General features: G+C 43.1%; 1 protein-coding gene across 1 annotated transcript in view; it reads left to right on the forward strand.

Annotated features, from left to right (window-relative positions):
* GTF2E2 (general transcription factor IIE subunit 2) overlaps positions 1 to 23,474 on the forward strand; it is a 135,724-nt gene that overhangs the window by 95,521 nt on the left and 16,729 nt on the right. Inside the window, exon 5 of the mRNA XM_077476119.1 lies at positions 4,995 to 5,177. Coding sequence (XP_077332245.1) covers positions 4,995 to 5,177 — 183 coding nt within the window. The remainder of the gene's footprint in view (positions 1 to 4,994; positions 5,178 to 23,474) is intronic.

A 23,474-nucleotide genomic window follows, 5' to 3' on the forward strand; every position in this document is an offset into this window, starting at 1 on the left:
AGGGCACGATACGAGCAGATTTTGCGGTTCATGCGCTTCAGCGACAATGAACTCTGTCGTCCTCGTGGAGACCCTGCATACGATCGGCTATACAAAATTCGGCCCCTCATAAACCACTTCAACCAACGTTTTGCAGACTTGTTTACTCCCCATCAAGTTGTCTGCATTGATGAGTCCCTGATTAAGTTTTCTGGTCGCTTGTCATTCAAACAATACGTTCCCAACAAGCGTTGCAGATACGGGGTCAAGATGTATAAGCTTTGTGACAGGGCCACAGGCTATACATGTAGTTTTATGGTTTATGAGGGTAAAGATAGTCACGTAGAGCCGGAGAACTGCCCTGACTACATAGGAAGCGCTGGCAAGATAGTGTGGGACATGGTGTCACCCTTATTCGGAAAGGGGTACCATTTATATGTGGACAATTATTACACGAGCGTGCCACTGTTTAGTCACTTGTTTGATCAGCAGATTGGAGCATGTCGCACCGTGCGACCTAATCGCCGGGGCTTTCCCCAGCGGCTTGTAGAGTCTCGTCTTAGGCTGGGGGAGAGAGCCTGCTTGCGAAGTAATAATTTGCTTGCTATGAAGTGGAGGGATAATAAGAATGTTTTCGTTCTTGCCTCCCTTCATGCAGACACGACGGTCCAAATTCCTACGGCGACTGGTATTGTGGAGAAACCCCTCTGTGTCCACAAATATAACCAAAATATGGGAGGGGTGGACCTCAATGATCAGTTGTTGGCGCCGTATCTAGTTGCCCGTAAGGCCAGACGCTGGTACAAAAAAGTGTCTGTTTATTTATTCCAATTGGCTATGCTGAATGCTTCTGTGCTACACAAAGCTTCAGGACGGACTGGATCCTTCCTTAAATTCCAGGAGGATATCGTCAGAGCCCTTCTGTATCCAGGCGGTGCTCCACCTCACCTTCCCCAACCAGATGCAGTAAGCCGGCTGCATGAGAGGCATTATTCTTATGTCATCCCGAGTACCCCTACCCAACAAGCCCCCCAAAGAAAATGTCGTGTCTGCAGAAAGCGCGGATATAGGCGTGATGCCCGTCATTATTGTCCCCGCTGTCCTGACCATCCTGGTCTTTGCATTGGTGAATGTTTTGAACGCTACCATGAACTAGTTGAGTATTAGCGTAGGGTACAGCATTGCACAGGCTAGGCACACGTTCACAGGGTCTCCCAAGATGCCATCGCATTTTGAGAGACCCAAACCACTGGAAACGTTACAACAGAAGTGTTAAAGTTACATAAAAAAGTGTTTAAAAAAAAAAGTAAAAAAAAACAAAAAAAAACAAAAGTAGTTGTCGTTTTATTGTTCTCTCTCTCTCTATTCTCTCTCTATTGTTCTGCTCCTTTGTACTGTATTCTATTCTGCAATGTTTTATTGTTAACCATTTTTTGTTTTCAGGTACACCATTCAGCTGTAGCGTGGATTTATTTATCTTGACAGCAACAGCGTTTGCTCCCACGATACATAAAGCCGCGACTCCAGCACTGTCGGAGGTGATTTCACCACCACAGTTAAAAAAGAGCATATATGCCGAAGCATGGGGGCATAAGGGGTGGAGGAGCGATTTGCTCCTACCTTTTGCGGGAGGATGCCCCCATGCTTCGGCATATATATATTTTAGGCACAGATTGTGTTAAATGTGTTATTTTTTGCTATATTTTTATTTTTTTTGTATTTGCTTTGCAGGTATGGTAAGTCCTACTGTTATACTGTAATGTTACTTTGTTTTATTGTTAACCATCATTTGCTTAGCAGGTACGCCATTCTGCTGCAGCGCAGATTTATTTATCTTGACAGCAACAGCGTTTTGCTCCCAAGATACATAAAGCCGTGACTCCAGCACTGTCGGAGGTGATTTCACCACCACAGTTAAAAAAGAGCATATATGCCGAAGCATGGGGGCATAAGGGGTGGAGGAGCGATTTGCTCCTACCTTTTGCGGGAGGATGCCCCCATGCTTCGGCATATATAAATGGTGCATGTATGCCCACCATTAGAAGTGGGTGGATGAAGGGAGGTATTCTAATGGTGGGCATACCCACTGATCAATATTTTTTTTTTTTTCGTTCAGCCCACAGGCTGCATGAAAAAAAAATTACAATATATGCCCAACCAGTTCCAGCAACATACTGGTATGTTGCGGGACTTTGAGTGCTTATACCAGAATGATGCCTGCAGGTTTAGGTATCATCTTGGTATCATTCTTTTCAGCCAGCGGTCGGCTTTTATGTAAAAGCAATCCTAGCGGCTAATTGGCCTCTAGACTACTTTTACAAGCAGTGGGGGGGAATGTCCCCCCCCCGCACCATCTTCCATGGTTTTCTCAGGCTCTCCTGTCCCAACAGGGAACCTGAGAATGCAGCCGGTGGTTCCGCCAGCTGACCATAGAGCTGATCAGAGACCAGAATGGCTCCAATCATCTCTATGGCCTAAGAAACCGGAAGCTACGAACATTTCATGACTTGGATTTTGCGGGATGTAAACAGCGCCATTGGGAAATTGGGAAAGCATTTTATCACACCGATCTTGGTGTGGTCAGATGCTTTGAGGACAGAGGAGAGATCTAGGGTCTGATAGACCCTCATTTTTTTCAATAAAGAGTACCTGTCACTACCTATTGCAATCATAGGGGATATTTACATTCCCTGAGATAACAATAAAAATGATAAAAAAAATATATAAATGAAAGGAACAGTTTAAAAATAAAATAAAAAAGCAAAATAAATAATAAAAAAACAAACAAAAAAAAAACACCCCTGTCCCCCCTGCTAAGGCGCAACGTCGAACGCAAGCGTCGGTCTGGTGTCATATGTAAACAACAATTGCACCATGCATGTGAGGTATCACCGCGAAGGTCAGATCGAGGGTACTAATTTTAGCAGTAGACCTCCTCCGTAAATCTAAAGTGGTCACCTGTAAAGGCATTTAAAGGCTTTTAAAAATGTATGTAGTTTGTCGCCGCTGCACGTTTCTGCGCAATTTTAAAGCATGTCGTGTTTGGTATCCATGTACTCGGCCTAAGATCATATTTTTTTATTTCATCAAGCATTTGGGCAATATAGTGATTTTTAGTGCATTAAAATTAAAAAAAAGTGTGTTTTTTCCCCAAAAAATGCGTTTGAAAAATCTCTACCCAAATACCGTGTGAAAAAAAAAAATGAAACACCCACCATTTTAATCTGTAGGGCCTTTGCTTTAAAAAAAATACTTCATGTTTGGGGGTTCAAAGTAATTTTCTTGCAAAAAAAAAAATTTTTTTCATGTAAACAAAAAGTGTCAGGGCTTTTTCTTCAAGTGGTTAGAAGAGTGGGTGATGTGTGACATAAGCTTCTAAATGTTGTGCATAAAATGCCAGGACAGTTCAAAACCTCCCCAAATGACCCCATTTTAGAAAGTAGACACCCCAAGCTATTTGCTGAGAGGCATGTCGAGTCCATGGAATATTTTATATTTTGACAAAAGTTGCGGAAAAAAAGACATTATTATTATTATTATTTTTTATTTTTTGCACAAAGTTGTCATTAAATGATATATTGCTCAAACATGCCATGGTTATATGTGAAATTACACCCCAAAATACATTCTGTTGCTTCTCCTGAGTACGGGGATACCACAAGTGTGAGACCTTTTGGGAGCCTAACCGGGTACGGTACCCCAAAATCCAAGCACCACCTTCAGGCTTTCTAAGGGTGTAAATTTTTTATTTCATTCCTCACTGCCTATCACAGTTTCGGAGGCCATGGAATGCCCAGATAGCACAAAATCCCCCCAAGTGACCCCATTTTGGAAAGGAGACACCCAAGCTATTTGCCGAGAGGTATGGTGAGTATTTTGGAGACCTTCATTTTTGTCACAAAGTTTGAAAATTGAAAAAAAGAAAAAAAATATAAGTTTTTCTTTTTTTTTCTTTTCAAAAACAAATAAGAGCTGCAAAATACTCACCATGCCTCTCGGCAAATAGCTTGGGGTGTCTACTTTCCAAAATGGGGTCATTTGGGGGGGGGGGGGGGGTTTGTGCCATCTTGGCATTTTATGGCCTTCAAAACTGTGATAGGTAGTGAGGAGTAAAATCAAAAATTTACGCCCTTAGCCTGAAGGCGGTTCTTGGCTTTCGGGGCCCCGTACGCAGCTAGGCTCCCAAAAAAATCCCACACATGTGGTATCCCCGTACTCAGGAGAAGCAGCAGAATTTATTTTGGGGTGTCATTTCACATATGCCCATGGCATGTGTGAGCAATATATCATTTAGTGACAACTTTGTGAAAAATAAATAAAGTTTGTAATTTTCCCGCAACTTGTGGCAAAATATAAAATATTCAATGGGCTCAACATGCCTCTTATCAATTTCCTTAGGGTGTCTACTTTCCAAAATGGGGTCATTTGGGGGGGGGTTTTGTACTGCCCTGCCATTTTAGCACCTCAAGAAATGAGATAGGCAGTCATAAACTAAAAGCTGCGTAAATTCCAGAAAATGTACCTTAGTTTGTAGATGTGACAACTTTTGCGCAAACCAATAAATATACAGTTATTGACTTTTTTTTTTTACCAAAGACGTGGCTGAATACATTTTGGTCTAAATGTATGACTAAAATTGACTTTATTGGATTTTTCTAATAACAAAAAGTAGAAAATATCATTTTTTTTTTCAAAATTTACGGTATTTTTACATTTATATCGCAAAAAATAAAAATCGCAGAGTCAGTCAAATACCTTTTTAAAAGAAAGCTCTATTTGTGGGAAAAAAAGGACGCAAATTTTGTTTGGGTACAACATTGCATGACCGCGCAATCACCAGTTAAAGCAGCGCAATGCCAAATTGTAAAAAGACCTCTGGTCATTGACCAGCAAAATGGTCCGGTCTGAAAGTGGTTAATATAGCAAATACCAATAGCACATTTAATGCATTTTCAGATCATGTTATTCTTGATTAAAGTATTCTTTTATTTAATATCCTTTTTTACTCATTTCAGGCTCTTGCGAACAACCCTAAGATTGATGTTATTGATGGAAAATATGGGTTCAAGCCCAAGTATAATTTAAAAGACAAGAGGGCTCTTCTTAGACTGTTGGACAAGCATGATCAGAGGGGATTGGGAGGAATCTTACTAGACGATATAGAAGAAGGACTTCCCAACTCACAAAAGGCAATTAAGGTATTTGCTTTATTTATATTTTCTCCTTTACTTGAAAGGGACACGTCAAACAAATGTAACAGTTTGTTTACCGTCTGCGCATTTTGAAGAACTCTGGTGACGTACCAACATAATGCTTTAGGTATAGCTAAGAAGTTATAGACTCCTTTTCATCTGCTTCTTAATCTCATTACAAGAGTTTGCTAATGGGGAAGGAAGTGGTCCATTAACCACTTAAGGACCACCGCATGGCAATGTACGTCGGCACAATGGCACCGACAGGCACAAGCACGCACATGCACGTGCTTGCCTTCCAGTGGGTGGGGGGTCCGATTGGACCCCCTCCCGCTGGAATGCGGCGGTCCGTTTCGCTTCAGGAGAGATCCGGGATGAGGGGATGGCCGTTGGTTTCTGGCCATCCCTTCTCGATCGCTCCTGGCGAATGAGAAGCTTCCTCCTGCTGTGTATTGTAAACACAGGCAGGGAGGAAGTGATGTCATTCTCCTCGGGGAGGTCTTTTTGACCGGACTGCGAGGAGAACAGAGAAAGTAAGTGCACCAAACCCTACACTGACATGTAGGCACACATAGGCACACAAATCCCCTCCCAGTCAGTGTCACTGATTTCAGTGATCATTTATTACTGATCACTGCATTTAGTGTCAGTTGTGACAGTAAAAACTGTCAGGGCAGTTAGTGTTAGGTCCAGGGTAGCCCCTACCCCCCCAAATAAAGATTTAACCCCCTGATTGCCCCTAGAGTTAACCCTTTCACCCCCTTTTGCCATTGTCACTAAGCGATCGTTTTTCTGATCGCTGCATTAGTGTCACTAGTGCCGCTAGGTAGCTAGTTATTTTTTAGGTTCACCGCCAGGTTTTTATAGCGCTAGGTACCCCCATATACTACCCAATAATGGTTTTAACCCCCTGATTGCCCCTAGTTAACCCTTTCACCAGCGATCACCGTATAAGTGCCACTGGTGACGCTGGTTAGCCAGTTAGTTATTTAGATTCCCCGTCAGGTTTTTATATAGCACCAGGGACCCCCATATACTACCTAATAACGATTTTAACCCCCTAATTGCCCCTAGTTAACCCTTTCACCCGTGATCACCGTATAAGTGTTACGGGTGACTCTGGTTAGTTTGCTTTTTATAGCATCAGGGCACCCACCATTTATTACCCATTAAAGGTTTAACCCCCTGATCACCCGGCGGGTGATATCAATTAGGTTTTAGAGTCAGGGTCTGCGTCGCCCCAGGCAGCGCTAGTGCCAGTACCGCTAACACCCACGCGCAAAGCATAAACCTCCCGTAGTGGTATAGAATCTGAACAGATCAATATCTGATCTGATCAGATCTATACTAGCGTCCCCAGCAGTTTAGGGTTCCAAAAAAACGCATTGTTAGCGGGATCAGTCCAGATACCTGCTGGCACCTGCGTTTTGCCCCTCCGCCCAGCCCACCCAAGTGCAATATCGATCGATCACTGTCACTTACAAAACACTAAACACATAACTGCAGCGTTCGCAGAGTCAGGCCTGATCCCTGCGATCGCTAACAGTTTTTTTTGGTAGCATTTTATATTTAAATCCGGAAGGCAGTGCTTGGTTTTCGGGGTCCCGTACGTGACTAGGCTCCCAAAAAGTCCCCCACATGTGGTATCCCCGTACTCGGGAGAAGCAGCAGAATTTATTTTGGGGTGTAATTTGACTTATGCCCATAGCATGTGTGAGCAATATATAATTTAGTGACAACTTTGTGCAAAAAAAAAAATGTAATATTCCTGCAACTTGTGGCAAAATATAAAATATTTCATGGACTCAACATGCCTCTCAGTAAATAGCTTGGGGTGTCTACTTTCCAAAATGGGGTCATTTGGGGGGGGGGGGGGGGGTTTGTGCTATTTTGGCATTTTATGGCCTTTGAAACTGTGATAGGTAGTGAGGAGTGAAATCAAAAATTTGCACCCTTAGAAAACCTGAAGGCAGTGATTGGTTTACGGGGTGCCGTACGCAGCTAGACTCCCAAAAAGTCCCACATATGTGGTATCCTCGTACTCAGGAGAAGCAGCAGAATATATTTTGGGGTGCAATTCCATATATAACTATGGCATGTGTGAGCAATATATCATTTAGTGACAACTTTTTTTAACCTTTTTTTCTTTTTTTTGGGGTCATTATTCAATCACTTGGGACAAAAAAAAAATATTCAATGGGCTCAACATGCCCCTCAGCAATTTCCTTGGGGTGTCTACTTTCCAAAATGGGGTCATTTGGGGGGGGGGGGGTTGTACTGCCCTGCCATTTTAGCACCTCAAGAAATGAGAGCGGCAGTTGTAAATTAAAAGCTGTGTAAATTCCAGAAAATGTACTCTAGTTTGTAGACACTATAACTTTTGCGCAAACCAATAAATATACGCTTATTGACATTTTTTTTACTAGACATGTGGCTGAATAAATTTTGCCCTAAATGTATGACTAAAATTGAGTTTATTCGATTCTTCTTATAACAAAAAGTAGAAAATATCTTTTTTTTTCTCAAAATTTTCGGTCTTTTTCCATTTATATCGCAAAAAATAAAAATTGCAGAGGCAATCAAATACCATCAAAAGAAAGCTCTATTTGTGGTAAGAAAAGGACGCAAATTTTGTTTGGGTACAACATTGCATGACCGCGCAATTACCAGTTAAAGCAGTGCAGTGCGAAATTGTAGAAAGACCTCTGGTCCTTAGGCTGACAATTGGTCCGGGCTGAAGTGGTTAAAGTCTGTCCTGAGAGTCTGTCCTAAAGTCTGTTAAAGTCTGTCCTAAAAAAAAAAAAAAAAAAAAAAAAAGGAAGGGATGGGAGTTCTGGAAGATTTAAATTGAGGGTTGATATTACAAACTTGGCCCTGCTCCCACGGATCCACCTTCTGCATTTTTTTGTGTACTTGTAAAAATTGGCCAGCAGCTGATATCTGCAAGATATACAGGAAATGGACAAGAGTACAGAAATGCTGCAGAAGACCCTATTTTTATACAATTGATTTCTATAAGATTTATATGTGCATTCACTGTGTTTTATGCACCGTATTTACTTGTAAGCCTCCCTTTTGTAGACACCCAAAAGACCTGAAACTGCTGCTGGGTGCCGCCATCTTGGATGTGATGTCAGCCGACTCCAAGCTTGCTCAAGTGACACTCTATAGTATTCCCCACTGTTTACCTGACTGACGGACTTGTGTACACATGATCGGACTTTCCGACAACAAGTTTTGTTGGTGGAAAACTTGAGAACCTGCTCTCAAACATTTGTGGTTGGAAATTCCGACAGTAAAGGTTCAATGGAGCATACACACGGTTGGACTTTCCGACAACAAGCTCACATCCAACATTTGTTGTTGGAAAATCCGATCGTGTGTACGGGGCAATAGGCTTGCCAGTTCCTAAATGTCTTGCAGGACAATTTCATGGGTCAGATGGTAGAGGCACCAACTAGAAACAAGGCGTTACTAGATCTACCGAATAACAACAATACAGACCTGATCACGAATGTGAAAATACAGGGCAATTCAGAAAACGGCAATCAGTCAATCAGCTTCAGTATAAATCACAGAAATAGGAAACACAAGGGGAACACACAGACAGAATTTCAAAAGAGCCAACTTCCCTAAACTACGAACCTTGCTAGAAGATATAAATTGGGAAAAAAAACACCGAGAAGAGATGTTTGCTTTAAGAGCATATTAACCACTTGCCGACCAGCGCACGACGATGTACGTCGACAGAATGGCACGGGCAGGCAAATGGGCGTACATGTACGTCCCTTTAAATTTGCTGCCCTGCCCTTGGGAGCGCGTCGGCGGCGGCGCACTCCCACGCTGGTCGGGACCCCCGTGAGTCCGGTCGCGGGACCCGCGGACTCTATCGCCGCGGGCATCCCCGCGATCGTCTCACGGAGCGGCCGAATGGAGAAGTGCCGTTGTAAACAACATTTCTCCATTCTGCCTAGCAACTAGTGACGCTGATCTCTGCTCCATGTGATTGGAGCAGAGATCAGTGTTCACTAAATGAAAGCCCAACCCCCCCACACTTAGTAACACATCCCTAGGAACACTTAACCCCTACACTGCCACCCACTGGTTAACCCCTTCACTGCCAGTGTCATTTACACAGGAATCACTGCATTTATATAGCAGTGATTACTGTATAAATGACAATGGTCCCAAAAATGTCCGATGGGTCCCCCACAATGTCGCAGTCACAATAAAAAATCGCTGATCGCCGCCATTACTAGTAAAAAAAATAATAAAAAACTATTAATAAAATGCTATAAAACTATCCCTATTTTGTAAACGCTATAACTTTTGCGCAAACCAATCAATAATCACTTATTGCGATTTTTTTTTTTTACCAAAAATATGTAGAAGAATACGTATCGGCCTAAACTGAGGGAAAAAAATGTTTTTTTTATATATTTTTGGGGGATATTTATTATAACAAAAAGTAAAAAATAATGCGTTTTTTTCAAAATTGTCGCTCTATTTTTGTTTACAGCGCAAAAAATAAAAACCGCAGGGGTGATCAAATACCACCAAAAGAAAGCTCTATTTGTGGGAAAAAAGGACATCAATTTTGTTTGGGAGCCACGTCGCACGACCACGCAATTGTCAGTTAAAGCGACGCAGTGCCGAATCGCAAAAAGTGGTCTGGTCTTTGACCAGCAAAATGGTCCGGTCTGAAAGTGGTTAAAGAAGGGCATTAGCCAGTGCATCCCATTGGGAAATAAATTTTAAGAGTGAACAAAAGTCCTGGATGGCTTAACTCTAATGTAAAAATGCATATAGAAGCAAAGTAGAAGGCCTTCAAAAAATACAAGGCTGAGGGATCATCATCAGCATTCAGACTTTACAAAGCATGCAACGAGATATGTAAGGGTGCAATAAGGCTGGCTAAGATAGAACACGAAAAAGACACATAGCGGAAAACGGCAAAAAAAATCCCAAGAAAGAATATCTAGTTACAAAGGATGGGGTGATGGCAAAGGCATTGAATTTGTTCTTCTCCTCAGTCTTCACGAGGGAATCCAGGGGCTTCAGTAACCGAAACTGCAGTGTTTGTCCTCATGACACATCACAGGAAGCACCCTCATGGCTAACGGAGGACAGCATTAGAAATAGACTTGGAAAATGTGACATTAATCACCGGGACCAGATGGATTGCACCCGAGGGTACTTGGGGAATGCAGTCAAGTAATTGCCAGACCATTGTTCCTAATTGTTACTAACAGTCTACTGACTGGAATGGCACCAGCTGATTGGAGAAACGCCAATGTAGCACCAATATTTAAAAAAGGGCCAAAATACATCCCTGGGAATTACAGACCAGTTAGCTAAACATCAGTAGTATGCAAGCTCTTTGAGGGGATGATAAGGGATTGTATACAAGATTTTAGTAATGAAAACTGTATCATTAGCAGTAATAGGCATGGATTCATGAAGAATTTTTTCTTGCTATACCAATCTATTAACCTATGAGGAGGCAAGCTGCCATCTAGTTAAAGGAAGGCCCATAGACGTGGTGTATCTGGATTTTTCAAAAGCATTTGTTGTCGAAAGTTTTAGGGATGCACCGAAATTTCGGCCGCCGAACCATATCGGCCGAAAATGGCCTTTTCGGCATTTTGCCGAAAGAGACTTCTTGCCAATAATGGCACTGAAAATCGCGCAGTAGTGGTGGGAGAACCAGCGGGTGACATCACTCGGGTCGGCGCGTGCACGTTCCTTGCGGTTAAGATGCCACACTTGTAAACACGTTCCCTGCTGAGACGCTGGCACCTTCCCCGCGGACACTTCTCGTGCTTGTCAGACGCTGCTGGGACCCGAGAGACGCTGCTGGGACCTGAGAGACGGCTTCATAGAGGGCTGCACATAGCATACTCAGGTACAAGAGCTGGCACTGTCCCTCCTGGATGGCTACCATTATGGCTTTTCGCCGGTGAGCATTGCCTTTTATAACAAGGTGAACAAATATCTGCGCTAACCCAAAAAACACAGCGGCTAGCACAGTTTGCTGATTCATCAAACAATAATGTAAAGTCCAATAGTGCAGCACTACACAACAGTTTAAATTTGATTGTCCATAAAAAAAACAAATACGGGTAAAGACAATGATTGTCCATAACAAATGTGAATAAAAGAACTTTAAACGTGATTGTCCATAGACAGGTGACGGAAATCTTCCAAGATGCAAAGTGCATATATGAAGCATACTACACCCTCGTGCTCTCAATCTGCTTACCAGAATGAAAAGAAGACAGGTATATAATCATGCAATCAAAGATGGCAGATAGCAAACTTGGATGGCCCCCTCCAGACTTGATGGATGGATCACAGGGTTAACCAGGTACATCAGTGTCAGATGGAACATCAAAACTCACATCAGGGAATGGATTAAAGCAATCATCGCCAGAACAGAAGAAAAGGAGCAACAATAATGAAGCCCGTAAGATTATAACACTTAAAATTTATTGTAGTCTACTTACAGAGTGACAGCAACATCAGAACATATAAAAAAAAATCTGCGGTATACAACGTGCTTGCATCAGCCAGCCTGACATGTTTCATCCTATGTGGATATCATCAGAGGCATTGCCTTTTGCCTTAGTTAAACTGACAGAAACAATCCAACTAGTAGTATTGTTTATTTTACTATAGTACTGAAATGTTGATCTTTCTGTCTATAGCAGTCAAACAACATGTATTTCTTACTACTTGGCTTTTGTTAAACAACAAGCCACTCTTGCCATTCAATAGTATTTCAGTTTCTGTCTGTCTGCACTGCAGTACATCTGACTTGTAGCAAAAAGATTTTATATAATTGAACTGATTAAATATGATTTGAAATGGAATGGCATAATATTTATTTTTTGAGCTATTGTGTAGTATACTATAAAAAAAACGTATGCCCTTGTTGTCATTGAATTTGTCACTTTGTCAGCATAGTATAGTTATACTACACTGACATAACAAGCACATGAATTTTTTAGACATGACAGTACGCAATAAATATAATATATTTAATAAATATATAAAATATAGCGTACTGTCATGTATAAAAATAAAAAAAAATCATGTACTTGCTTTCATGTCAGTGTAGTATAACTGTATAACTTATAATACTACGTTGACAAAGTGACAAATTCAATGGCGACAAGTGCATAACGTTTATATATTATAGTATACTACAGAATAGCTCGAAAAAAGAAAATGGCATGCAGTTGCAATTTGCAAGCAATCCATTCCATTTCAAATAAAATTTAATCAGTACAATTATCTTTTTGGTACAAGTCAGATGTACTGCAGTGCAGACATAATTACCTTGCATGGCAAGAGCTGCATCGTAAAAAAAATAAATAAATTGGTTGTTGTTTTTTTTTTTTTTTTTTTTTTTAAAGCTGCCTCCTGGGGTTTAGCTTTTAAATTGATTTCATAAGCTTGTCCAGAATAGACTTGGGTCTGGGGAACTCCGCCCTTCTTCCCCTAATTAGTGACTCTGGCTATGGGATTAGACATGTATCCGACCACTCATCCTTGTGGATTGAGATGTCCCTATCTACTGACCTCGCACCTAGGAGTTGGAAGCTTAACCCCTTTTGGCTTGCACTTCTCCCGCAGCCCGACCCCATAGCAAGTGCCCTTAAACTTTTCCTGCAGGACAATTTAGGCTCGGCCTCTATCGACGTAGTCTGGGATGCAGCTAAGGCCTTCCTTAGGGGGCAATTTATCACCGCTATAAATGGTATAAAACGGAATACTAAAGCTTGGGAAATGGAGGTCGGTAGAGCACTTAGAGAGTCTGAGCAGGCCTATGTTGACAACCCTTCGGAGGACACTAAGAGGTCTTGGTTGGGGGCGCAATCTATGTCTAGACAGGTGACTTTACAACTGGCAGAAAATAAACGATTTTTCCTGCAACAAACGCACTTTGAGGAGGGGGAAACGACAGGCCATATGCTGGCGCTGCTGGCGAGGGCTCAGGGTTCCGCTCCTATGGTTCACTCACTGTGCGATTCGCAGGGGGTGACCCATTCGGACACCCCTGGGATCTTACAGATATTTCGGTCCTTTTATGCGGACTTGTACTCCTCCAAGGTGCAGCCCGGTGACGGGGAGATTGTGGACTTTTTGAATGGTTGTGATATCCCATGCCTGTCTGCGTCGGATGGGGAGCTGTTGAACGCCCCCATAACGGAGGATGAATTGGCTTCAGCACTGGAACACTCCCATAATAACAAAGCTCCAGGGGCAGATGGCCTCCCATCCGAGGTATACAAGCGTTATGCCGGTGTTCTTTTGCCCACCCTTTTGAAAGTATTCAACAACGCCCTAGAGACAGGGGTCCTGCCTGCTTCTATGAACGAAGCAATCATAATTGTACTTCTAAAACCGGGTAAGGTAGCGACGTCACTGGATGCATATAGGCCCATCTCCTTGCTCACGACAGACGTCAAACTATTGGCTCGGGTCTTGGCGACGAGATTGTCCCTGGTAATACACAAACTGATCCATAGGGATCAATCAGGATTTATTCCCTCGCGTTCCACTGCCCTAAATATTCGCCGTTTATTCCTAAACCTACAGGTCCCTGTGGATAACCCCGGTAATCAGGCCGTCCTCTCGCTGGACGCGGCTAAGGCCTTCGATAGTGTTGAGTGGCCTTATCTGTGGAAAGTGATGGAGCGGATGGGGCTGGGCAGTACAATTAGCTGGGTCCAACTATTATATGCCAAGCCTACGGCTAGAATTAGAGCTAATGCGGAGCTCTCCGACCCATTCGTGCTGTATAGAGGCACGAGACAGGGGTGCCCTTTATCGCCCCTGCTCTTTGCCATGGCGCTTGAACCACTAGCAGCCAGAATGAGATCGGCTCCGGACATTGTTGGATTCTGCAGGCCCACTGGAACGGATGTGGTATCACTATACGCGGATGACACACTTATATACCTGGGGGACACACAGGGTTCCCTCACAGCCACAATGCACTCGATTACCCTATTTGGTACATTATCCGGTTTTAAGATTAACTGGGACAAGTCTGTACTACTGCCCTTGTCCCCTCTAACGGCACCTCTACCCCCTTGTGCAAACATGATCCAGACGGTTGCGTCCTTTAAATACCTGGGGGTACAGATATCACCCGAGGTGACGGACTATGCCAACCTGAATCTTCTGCCATTGTTACTTAAGTTTAGGGATAAGTGTAAGATCTGGTGCAATCTACCGCTATCGGTAGTGGGAAGGGTGAACCTCATTAAAATGGTATGGGCCCCACAGTTGCTCTATGTTTGTCATAACTCCCCGACCTGGATCCCGAAACGTTGGTTTGATAAAATTGACTCTCAGTTTAGGGAATTAATATGGTGTAGAAAGACGGTCAGGCTTAGTTTGCTTACCCTGCAATATAATAAGGATGAAGGGGGGTTGGCACTACCACATGCTAGGATGTATTTTCTGGCCTCGCAGCTCCAGCACCTGGGTGGTTGGGGGTCAGATGATCCCCTGGACCCGATACGTAGGATACTGGATGACACTGTCGCCCAGGACATAGCGTTGGCCAGGTTGGAAGCAGGCTTCCCTCATATGGACAGGAGTGCCCCGACTATTATGCTGCTGAACACCTTATGGTCCCATGTTAAACGACTATTACGAATACGTGGCTTCCTTGCCCTCACCCCTATTTGGCGGAATGCTAATTACGGTGAGCTTTTTAAGCACAAGGGATTTGGTAACTGGAGTAGGAGCGGCCTCCAGTACCTCTCGCAGCTGTATAGTGGACGGGTACTGAAGTCCTTCATGGAACTACAGGCTGAGTTTCACATCCCACGTAGGGATTTTTTCAAATACTTACAGTTACGCCATGCGCTACAGACACAGGCACGCAGTATGCAGCTTTCCCTAACGGACCATCCTGTGGTACAGGGGATATTCATGCAGACTGAACGTAAAGGTATGATTTCTAGGGGATATGCTATGCTTCTTGACGCAGTGCAGGACCCGGCACGTCTTCCGTGTCGGCAGAAGTGGGAGGCGGACCTGGGGCCCTTGGACGCGGAGACCTGGAACCTTTGCTTATCCTCCGCTCCGTTGGTGTCGGTGTCGGCATCCCATAGGCTCTCCCATCTATACTTACTACATAGGACTTATAGGACACCAGTTAAACTGCACAGTTGGGGTGTTAGGGAGTCTCCCCTTTGCCCTAAATGTATGCGGGACCATGGGGATCTCATGCATATGTTCTGGAGGTGCCCGAAACTCAAACGGTATTGGGATGGAATCCTTGACACTATATCTTCTGTGTTCTCTGTTGGTATTCCACGGTGTCCATTGGTCTGCCTGTTGGGGGCCCTGGATGAAGAATCATTGACGCCCTCGGTTCATACGGCCATTATTAGGCTGCTATACGTAGCCAGGAAATTAATAGCGCGAGTGTGGATAACACACAGGGTTCCCACCAGGCAGCAATGGACGGAACAGGTGAACCAGATGCTGATCAGGGAAAAGATAACATACCAACACAGAAATGCACCGCACAAATTTAATGCCATGTGGGGGGGATGGCTCGAGGTTTCGGGACTAGCTCCCCACCAACTTATACAGGACAGACTTTTACAGGGTTGACTGAAGGTCCAAGGACATGTGCTCCCGGTAAGGGGCTAATTCTATGTCTCTCCCTCACCCGGTATTTGTAAGGGGTGCAGGGAGACACCAGTAGGACTGGGTGGAGGGATGCTGGCTGCAGTGCATGAGTATGGTACTTATGTGGCTGCCTCCTGGTGCGGTGTGGTCTATGAGAGAATGTTACTTTTGTTTTTACTTTTGGTTCCTTTTTCTTACTTTTTTTTTAGTTTCATTGACATTTTCCATGTCTCAGCGGTCTACAAACCGAGCCTATTTGTACTTTGTGTTTCCTGTATACCTTTGAATGTAAAAACCAATGCTGCTGTACGACTGTACTTTACTCCAATGTTTGGTTTGTACCATATGTGTTTTCCATTAAAAACGTATTTGATTTAAATTGATTTCATCCCCCCCCCCCCAGGTTTTACTCCCACTATAGATCATTCTATGCTATTATTCTGCGCTACCAGCAAAGATGGACCATGTCTGCAGTGTGGAAGTATTAAAGTTTCTGATAAAGACCCCAAATTTGAAATCTGTAGACTTTGCTCAGCAGAAATTTCAAGAGGGGTTACAGTACCAGTACACCACCTGAAAACACATCCAGTTCAGTATTCAGATTACAAGAAAACTGTGCCCCTTCCAAAAAGTGCCTCAGGCCGCGTACACACGCGCGGACTGTTCGCCCAACTTTGTCCGTCCAACAGTTTCGGCAAACAGTCCGCTCAAACTTTGCATGGACGGACATGCCCACACACGACGAACGAACAGTTTGCTGAAACCGTGCGCGATGACGTGAACGGCACGTACGACGGGACGAAAAATACGACGTCCTATACACTGCATTATAGCTTTCGGCGTGAAAATCCTTTCTGAGCATGCGCGCAACTTTGTTTGACGAACAAGCCTACACACGGGCGGACTGTTCGCTCAAACAAGGTTTCAGCGGACAGTTTTTCGGAATTTCCGAAAAACCTTGTCCGTCCAACTGTCCGCTGAAACTGTCCGCTGAAAGCCCACACACGAGCGGACTGTCCGCCCAAACACTGTTCAGCGGACAAAGTTGGGCGAACAGTCCGCCCGTGTGTACGCGGCCTCAGGCTTAACACCTTCTGTGGCCATAGTCTTTGAAAAGGTTAAATTGACAGTCCCAAAGCTTGTACCATTCTCTGTTGTGGAGGACATTGGATTCCGTAGGCTCATGCATCATATTGAGCCATGTTACTCACTATCATACAGACGCTACTTTGCAGATACCTGTCTACCTGAATTGTTTGGCAGTGTTAGAAAACATGTTCATGAGCTCATGACTACCGACGTCATAGCAATCAGTTTTACTACCGACATTTGGAGTTCAGACGTCAGTCCAACGAGCATGCTTAGCCTGACAGCGCAGTTGATGACAAATTTCAATTGCAAAACACGCACATTAAATTGCAATTGCACGTGAGTTTGTTGGATCACATACTGACGCTTTAAAAACCATGCTTGACATTTGGCACTTTGAGAAGTCTAAAGTGCATTTGATTGTCCGAGATAATGCATGGCACATGGCAAAGGCAATGGAGGATATGTATGACACACACACACTGCAATTGGCTGTGAGTGAAGGATTGCTGAGTACACCATATCTGATATCGTATCAAAAGGAAGAAAAATTGGGGGTCACTTTAAGCATTCTCCGCTTGCTTATTCTAGATTACAAGCTTTGCAGATGCAGTTTGGAATGCCACCGAAATGACTGCACAAGATGTAGCCACTCGTTGGAACAGCACCTACTATATGCTGCAAAGTCTTTTTGAATAAAAGCATGATTTAACTGCATATATTGCAGATTATGAGCTGCCGACAACACTGAGCGCACATCAGTGGATGTTAGTTGAAAATAGTTTCTCTTCTATCTCCATTTGAACAGTTAAAAGAAATAAGCTCAACTAATGCTTCCATTTCTGAAGTTATTCCCTTGGTTGCTGCACTGAAGCGTCTGCTAGGAAAAGAGATAAACAGACCATGGCATAAAAATGGCTAAAACCACTCTACTGGAGGCCGTTACTAACCGGTTTCAAGACAGAGTCCAACCCTCTGTACTACATTGCAACAGTTCTAGATCGTCGATTTAAAGACCATTATTTTAATGTTGAGAAAAGGCAGCGTGCACGGGAAATGATACAGGCACAAATGGAGCTTCTGGAAGCATCTGAAGTGGAGTTTCGAGGTGTAGCACAGAGGAAAGTGAGAAGAAATGGTTGCATATAAGTGAAGAGGAACACGCTCCCTTCATACCTGATATGTTTGAAGAAATTTTACATAAATGCACCCCGGTCCATATCGGTGCCACAACAAGTGCAGCTACCCAACAGCTGGGCATTTATTTAACTGAACAGCCTATCGCCAGAAGCGACAATCCCCTTGAGTACTGGCACATCAACAAACAATGTTTTCCTTTGCTTGCACAGATTGCATGCAGATCTTTATCTGCCCCAAGCACCAGTACAGCGAGTGAGAGACTATTCAGTCTAGCATCTCATATTCTTAAAGAAAAGAGAAACTGTCTCTCCTGTGAGAAAGCTGAACAGCTTTTGTTATTAAAGTGAATCACTTTTACTGAAATAGATTTATAAATCCGTAGCATAGACCAATTAATTTACCATGTTAAACATAGTAAATTAATTGGTATTGGACTGTGCTATTGGACAATTGGAACATACAACATGGTATTACTGACTACCAGTATGTTCCAATTTGTCTAGTTGTGCCAATTTTTGGTTGTTTATTGTAGTTTTTCTTCTACAGTTTTTTGCACTTCTTCAATTTAAGAGAGAACTCCAGCTTTTGAACTACTGTACATACATAGTTTGTTGTTGTACCAAACTATGTCTCTCCATAAGCTGTCAGCGCGCTGCATATGCAAAACTGTATGTTCTGTATCTGTGGCTGTCTACATACTCCAGTACTATACCGCGCTGTGTTCTGGATATGGGCAGAGACTTCCAGAAACACAGACTAGTCTAGTCTACATTGCTTGCTGTGATTGGCTGAGCACCGCTGCTGTAGACTAGTCTGTGTTTTGGGAATGTCTCCGCTCATACCCGGGGGCTGAAACAGTGCGGTCTACTGTATTACTATGTATGTAACTCGCAGCTATATACATAGTTTTATCGCACATGAAGCCGCTGACACCTTAGGGAGAGAACTTAGGGGGGAAAAAATGACTAGTTCTCAAGTTGAAAATAACACACGGTCGGACTTTCCGATGGAAAATGTGCTATCGGATCATGTTGTCGGAAAATCCGATCGTGTGTGGGCTCCATAGGACTTTTTACTTCGGAATTTCCGACACAGTTTCCGATCTTGTGTAGACCATTCCGACAGACAAAGTGCCACACATGCTCAGAATAAATTACGAGACGAAAGATATTGGCTACTTGGCCCATTTATAGTCCCGTTGTACGTGGTGTACGTCACCGCGTTCAGAGCGATCGGATTTTCTGACAACTTTACGATCGTGTGCATGCGAGACAAGTTTGGTCCAAAATCCGTCGGAAAAAATCAGACGGATTTTGTCGTCGGAAAGTCCGACCGTGTGTACAGGGCATTTAGTCTTTAGTCTTATTTATTTTTATGCCTGTTTGTTTTTTTTGTTTTTTATTCATTTTTTTTATTTTGTTATGGTTCAATGTGCACTGACTGCAGTCTGCATGGCAAGATCTGCTGTAGTTAATTAAATGTATTATCATTTTGTATTTTATTTGATTTTATCTTCTGTGTCCACTGTCCAATTTATTTGGGTTGCTTTTTATTAAAGTACTTATTTAAATTACTGGATTGTACTATTCTTTTATTCATAATATTAATGATTAAGTTGAATATGAATAATATAATGAATGTAACACAATTTTATATATCAAATAATTTTTTTGTTTAACCAGTTCCCGACCAGCGCACGCCGATGTACGTCGACAGAATGGCACGGGCAGGCATATTGGCGTACAGGTACGTCCAATCTTCAATGCCGCCCTGCCATCGGGAGCACGCCGGCGGCGGCGCGCTCCCGCGCTGGTCGGGACCCCCGTGAGTCTCACGGGACGGCTGAATGGAGGAAATGCCGTGTAAACAGCATTTCTCCATTCTGCCTAGCAACTAGTGACGCTGATCTCTGCTCCATTTGATTGGAGCAGAGATCAGTGTTCACTAAATGAAAGCCCAACCTCCCCACAGTTAGTAACACACCCCTAGGAACACTTAACCCCTACACTGCCACCCCCTGGTTAACCCGTTCACTGCCAGTGTCATTTACACAGGAATCACTGCATTTATATAGCAGTGATTACTGTATAAATGACAATGGTCCCAAAAATGTCCGATGGGTCCCCCACAATGTCGCAGTCACAATAAAAATCGCTGATCGCCGCCATTACTAGTAAAAATAAAAATAAAAAATGTATTAATAAAAATGCTATAAAACTATCCCTATTTTGTAAGCGCTATAACTTTTTCGCAAACCAATCAATCGCTTATTGCGATTTTTTTTTTTTTTTTTTTTTTTATTTTTTTTTTTACCAAAAATATGTAGAAGATTACGTATCGGCCTAAACTGAGTTTTTTTTTTATATATTTTTGGGGGATATTTATTATAACAAAAAGTAAAAAAATAATGCGTTTTTTTTTTCAAAAATGTCGCTCTATTTTTGTTTATAGCGCAAAAAATAAAAACCGCAGGGGTGATTAAATACCACCAAAAGAAAGCTCTATTTGTGAGAAAAAAAGGATGTCAATTTTGTTTGGGAGCCACGTCGCACGATCGCGCAATTGTCAGTTAAATCGACGCAGTGCTGAATCGCAAAAAGTGTCTTTGACCAGCAAAATGGTCCGGTCTGTAAGTGGTTAATATATATAAAAAAAAAATAAAAAAAAGCCATTTTCGGTATCGGTGCTGTATCGGTTTCGTTTTTCGGCCTAGTGTGTTTTTAATTTTCGATATCGTTTCGTTACCAAAAAACCCATTCGGTGCATCCCTAGAAATTTTATGAAGATGTAGTTTAACCCCTTGCCGCCGAGCGTACGCAGATGTGCGTACTTGGCTTCCGGGGGGTATACCGGGATGATGCCCGCACCTGCAGGCATCATCCCGGTTCCGTTTTTCTGAGCGGGCGATTGGCTTTTTAGCCATAACAACCGATGCAGTTAAAAGCCGCTCGGCTGTTATGCCGGAGGAGCGCCACTCTTACCGGTGCTCCTGCTCAATTGGGAGCACCGATCTTACATCCACCGCTTCCAGCGGCTAGGGACTGACTGGAATGACGCCGTAAGTGCTGTCATTCCAGTCTCCTAATTGTAAACACAGAAGCAATGTCATGACGTCACTTGCCGTTCACTCGGCTGCCAATGGCGCCGGATTTAAAAAAATATACAGTATTCAGAATCGCCGTTTTCGGGGATCTGAATACTTTGAAGTGTAAAGGAGGGATCGGGGGTCTTTTAGACCCCCGATCCCTCCATAAAGAGTACCTGTCACCACCTATTACTGTCACGAGGGATGTTTACATTCCTTGTGACAGCAATAAAAGTGATCAAATCATTATTTAAAAAAAAAAAAAATTATTTAAAAATTAAGAAAAAAATAAATACATTTTTAAAGCGCCCCCCCCCCCCCATCACCGCGAGCTTGCACAGCAAATAAAACGCATACGGAAGTCACGCCTGCATATGTAAACGGTGTTCAAATCACACATGTGAGGCGTCGCCGCGATCGTCAGAGCGGGAGCAATAATTCTAGCAATAGACCTCCTCTGTAACTCTAACCTGGTAACCGGATTTTTTTTTTAAAGCGTCACCTATTGAGATTTTTAGGTACAGTAGTTTGTCGTCATTCCACGAGTGCGTGCAATTATAAAGTGTGGCATGTTTGGTATCTATTTACTCGGCGTAGCATTATCTTTCACATTATGCAAATAAATTGGGCTAATTTTATTGTTTAGTTTTTTTTAAATTCATGAAAGTGTCACTTTTGCCAAAAAGTTGCGTTTAAAACACCGCTGCGCAAATACCGCGTGGCATAAAATATTGCAACAATCGCGGTTTTATTCTCTAGAGTCTCTGCTAAAAAAAATATATATAATGTTTGGGGGTTCGAAGTAATTTTCTAGCAAAAAATATGTATTTTAGCTTGTAAACACCAAATGTCAAAAATAGGCTTAGTCATTAAAGGGTTTACATGTAATGTCATATTGTCTCCCAGTGTTAGTTCTCCCGAAAACCCACTCTAAAGCGCTGACTGGGGCAGTCTGACGCTGGTTGAGATCTGTTCGGTGATGGCTGAGATTGGAGAGGTGTTTGCAGAGTGAGGATATGTCCGCCGGTGAAAGTGCCCCTGTGCGATGCAGACGTTCATCTGGGTGGGGGGGGGGGGGGGGGTGTGTTTGCTCTGCAAAGACATTATTGGTTTAGCAGATGTGCGCACGTCACCCTTGTATGCCTTATCAACATATTTGAGGTGCAGTGGCATACACCTGCAGATAATCTTGCATCGGCAGGAACGATAGTTCTTGATTGTTGTATAAACTCGCATCCTGTTTGGTCACATACTGTGAGGTCATATCCGGCGAAGGAAGCGATTGACTGTTGGCGCCAGGGCTTCTGGTTTGTGATTGCGTTTGTTGTCTTTGAATAAAAGAGCCAGTGCACTGCTCGGCAGGCAGATGAAGGAATGATGGTGCTAAGATGGTGGTGATGTCTGTTTTACTGGGGAAATGCAGGAGACCTGTTTTTTTTTAAAGATGCATTATACCATTAGACTGAATGGGCGCTCATTAGTATGGTGGTTTGTTCACGACACATTTCACACACTTGCCCATAAACGTTTACTGTTCAAAGTAAAGTCCTTTGGCATGGACCATAGGGTGAGTACATAGATTAAAAACTGGCTACAAGGGCGAGTTCAGAGGGTGGTGATAAATGGGGAATACTCAGAATGGTCAGGGGTGGGAAGTGGGGTCCCTCAGGGTTCTGTGCTGGGACCAATCCTGGTTAATTTGTTCATGAACGATTTGGAGGATGGGGTAAACAGTTCAATCTCTGTATTTGTGGATGGCACTAAGCTAAGCAGGGCAATAAATTCTTAATAACAAATTCATGGGGTGGGCAACTACATGGCAAATTAGGTTTAATGCAGAAAAATGTGAAATCATGCATTTGGGTGGCAAAAATATGAAGGCAAATAATCACTAGAGGGTAAACCTCTGGGGGAATCTAGGATGGAAAAGGACTAGGTCCTAGTAGATGATTGCAGCATCTTGGCATTGCATGCCATTCCTGAGCCTAACAAAGCAAACACAATATTGGCATGCATTAAAAAGGGTATTAACGCCAGGGATAAAGTGATAATTTTCCCACTCTGCAAGACTTTGGTCCACCCTCACCTGGCGTATGCTGTCCAGTTCTGGGCGCCAGTCCTCAGGAAGGATGTACTGCAAATGGGGCAAATACAAAGAAGGGCAACAAAGCTAATAAAGGGTCTGGAGGCCGTTCGTTTATGAAGAAGGGTTGCAAGCACTGAACTTATTCTCTTCTGGAGAAGACGCTTGAGAGGGGATATGATTACAATTTAAAAATACCATACTGGTGACCTCACAATAGGGATAAAACTTTTTTGCGGAAGAGAGT

This window comes from Lithobates pipiens, unplaced genomic scaffold (assembly GCF_037356315.1).
Source record: "Lithobates pipiens isolate NorthernLeopardFrog02 unplaced genomic scaffold, aLitPip1_a1.2 Scaffold_13, whole genome shotgun sequence".
NCBI lineage: Eukaryota > Metazoa > Chordata > Amphibia > Anura > Ranidae > Lithobates > Lithobates pipiens.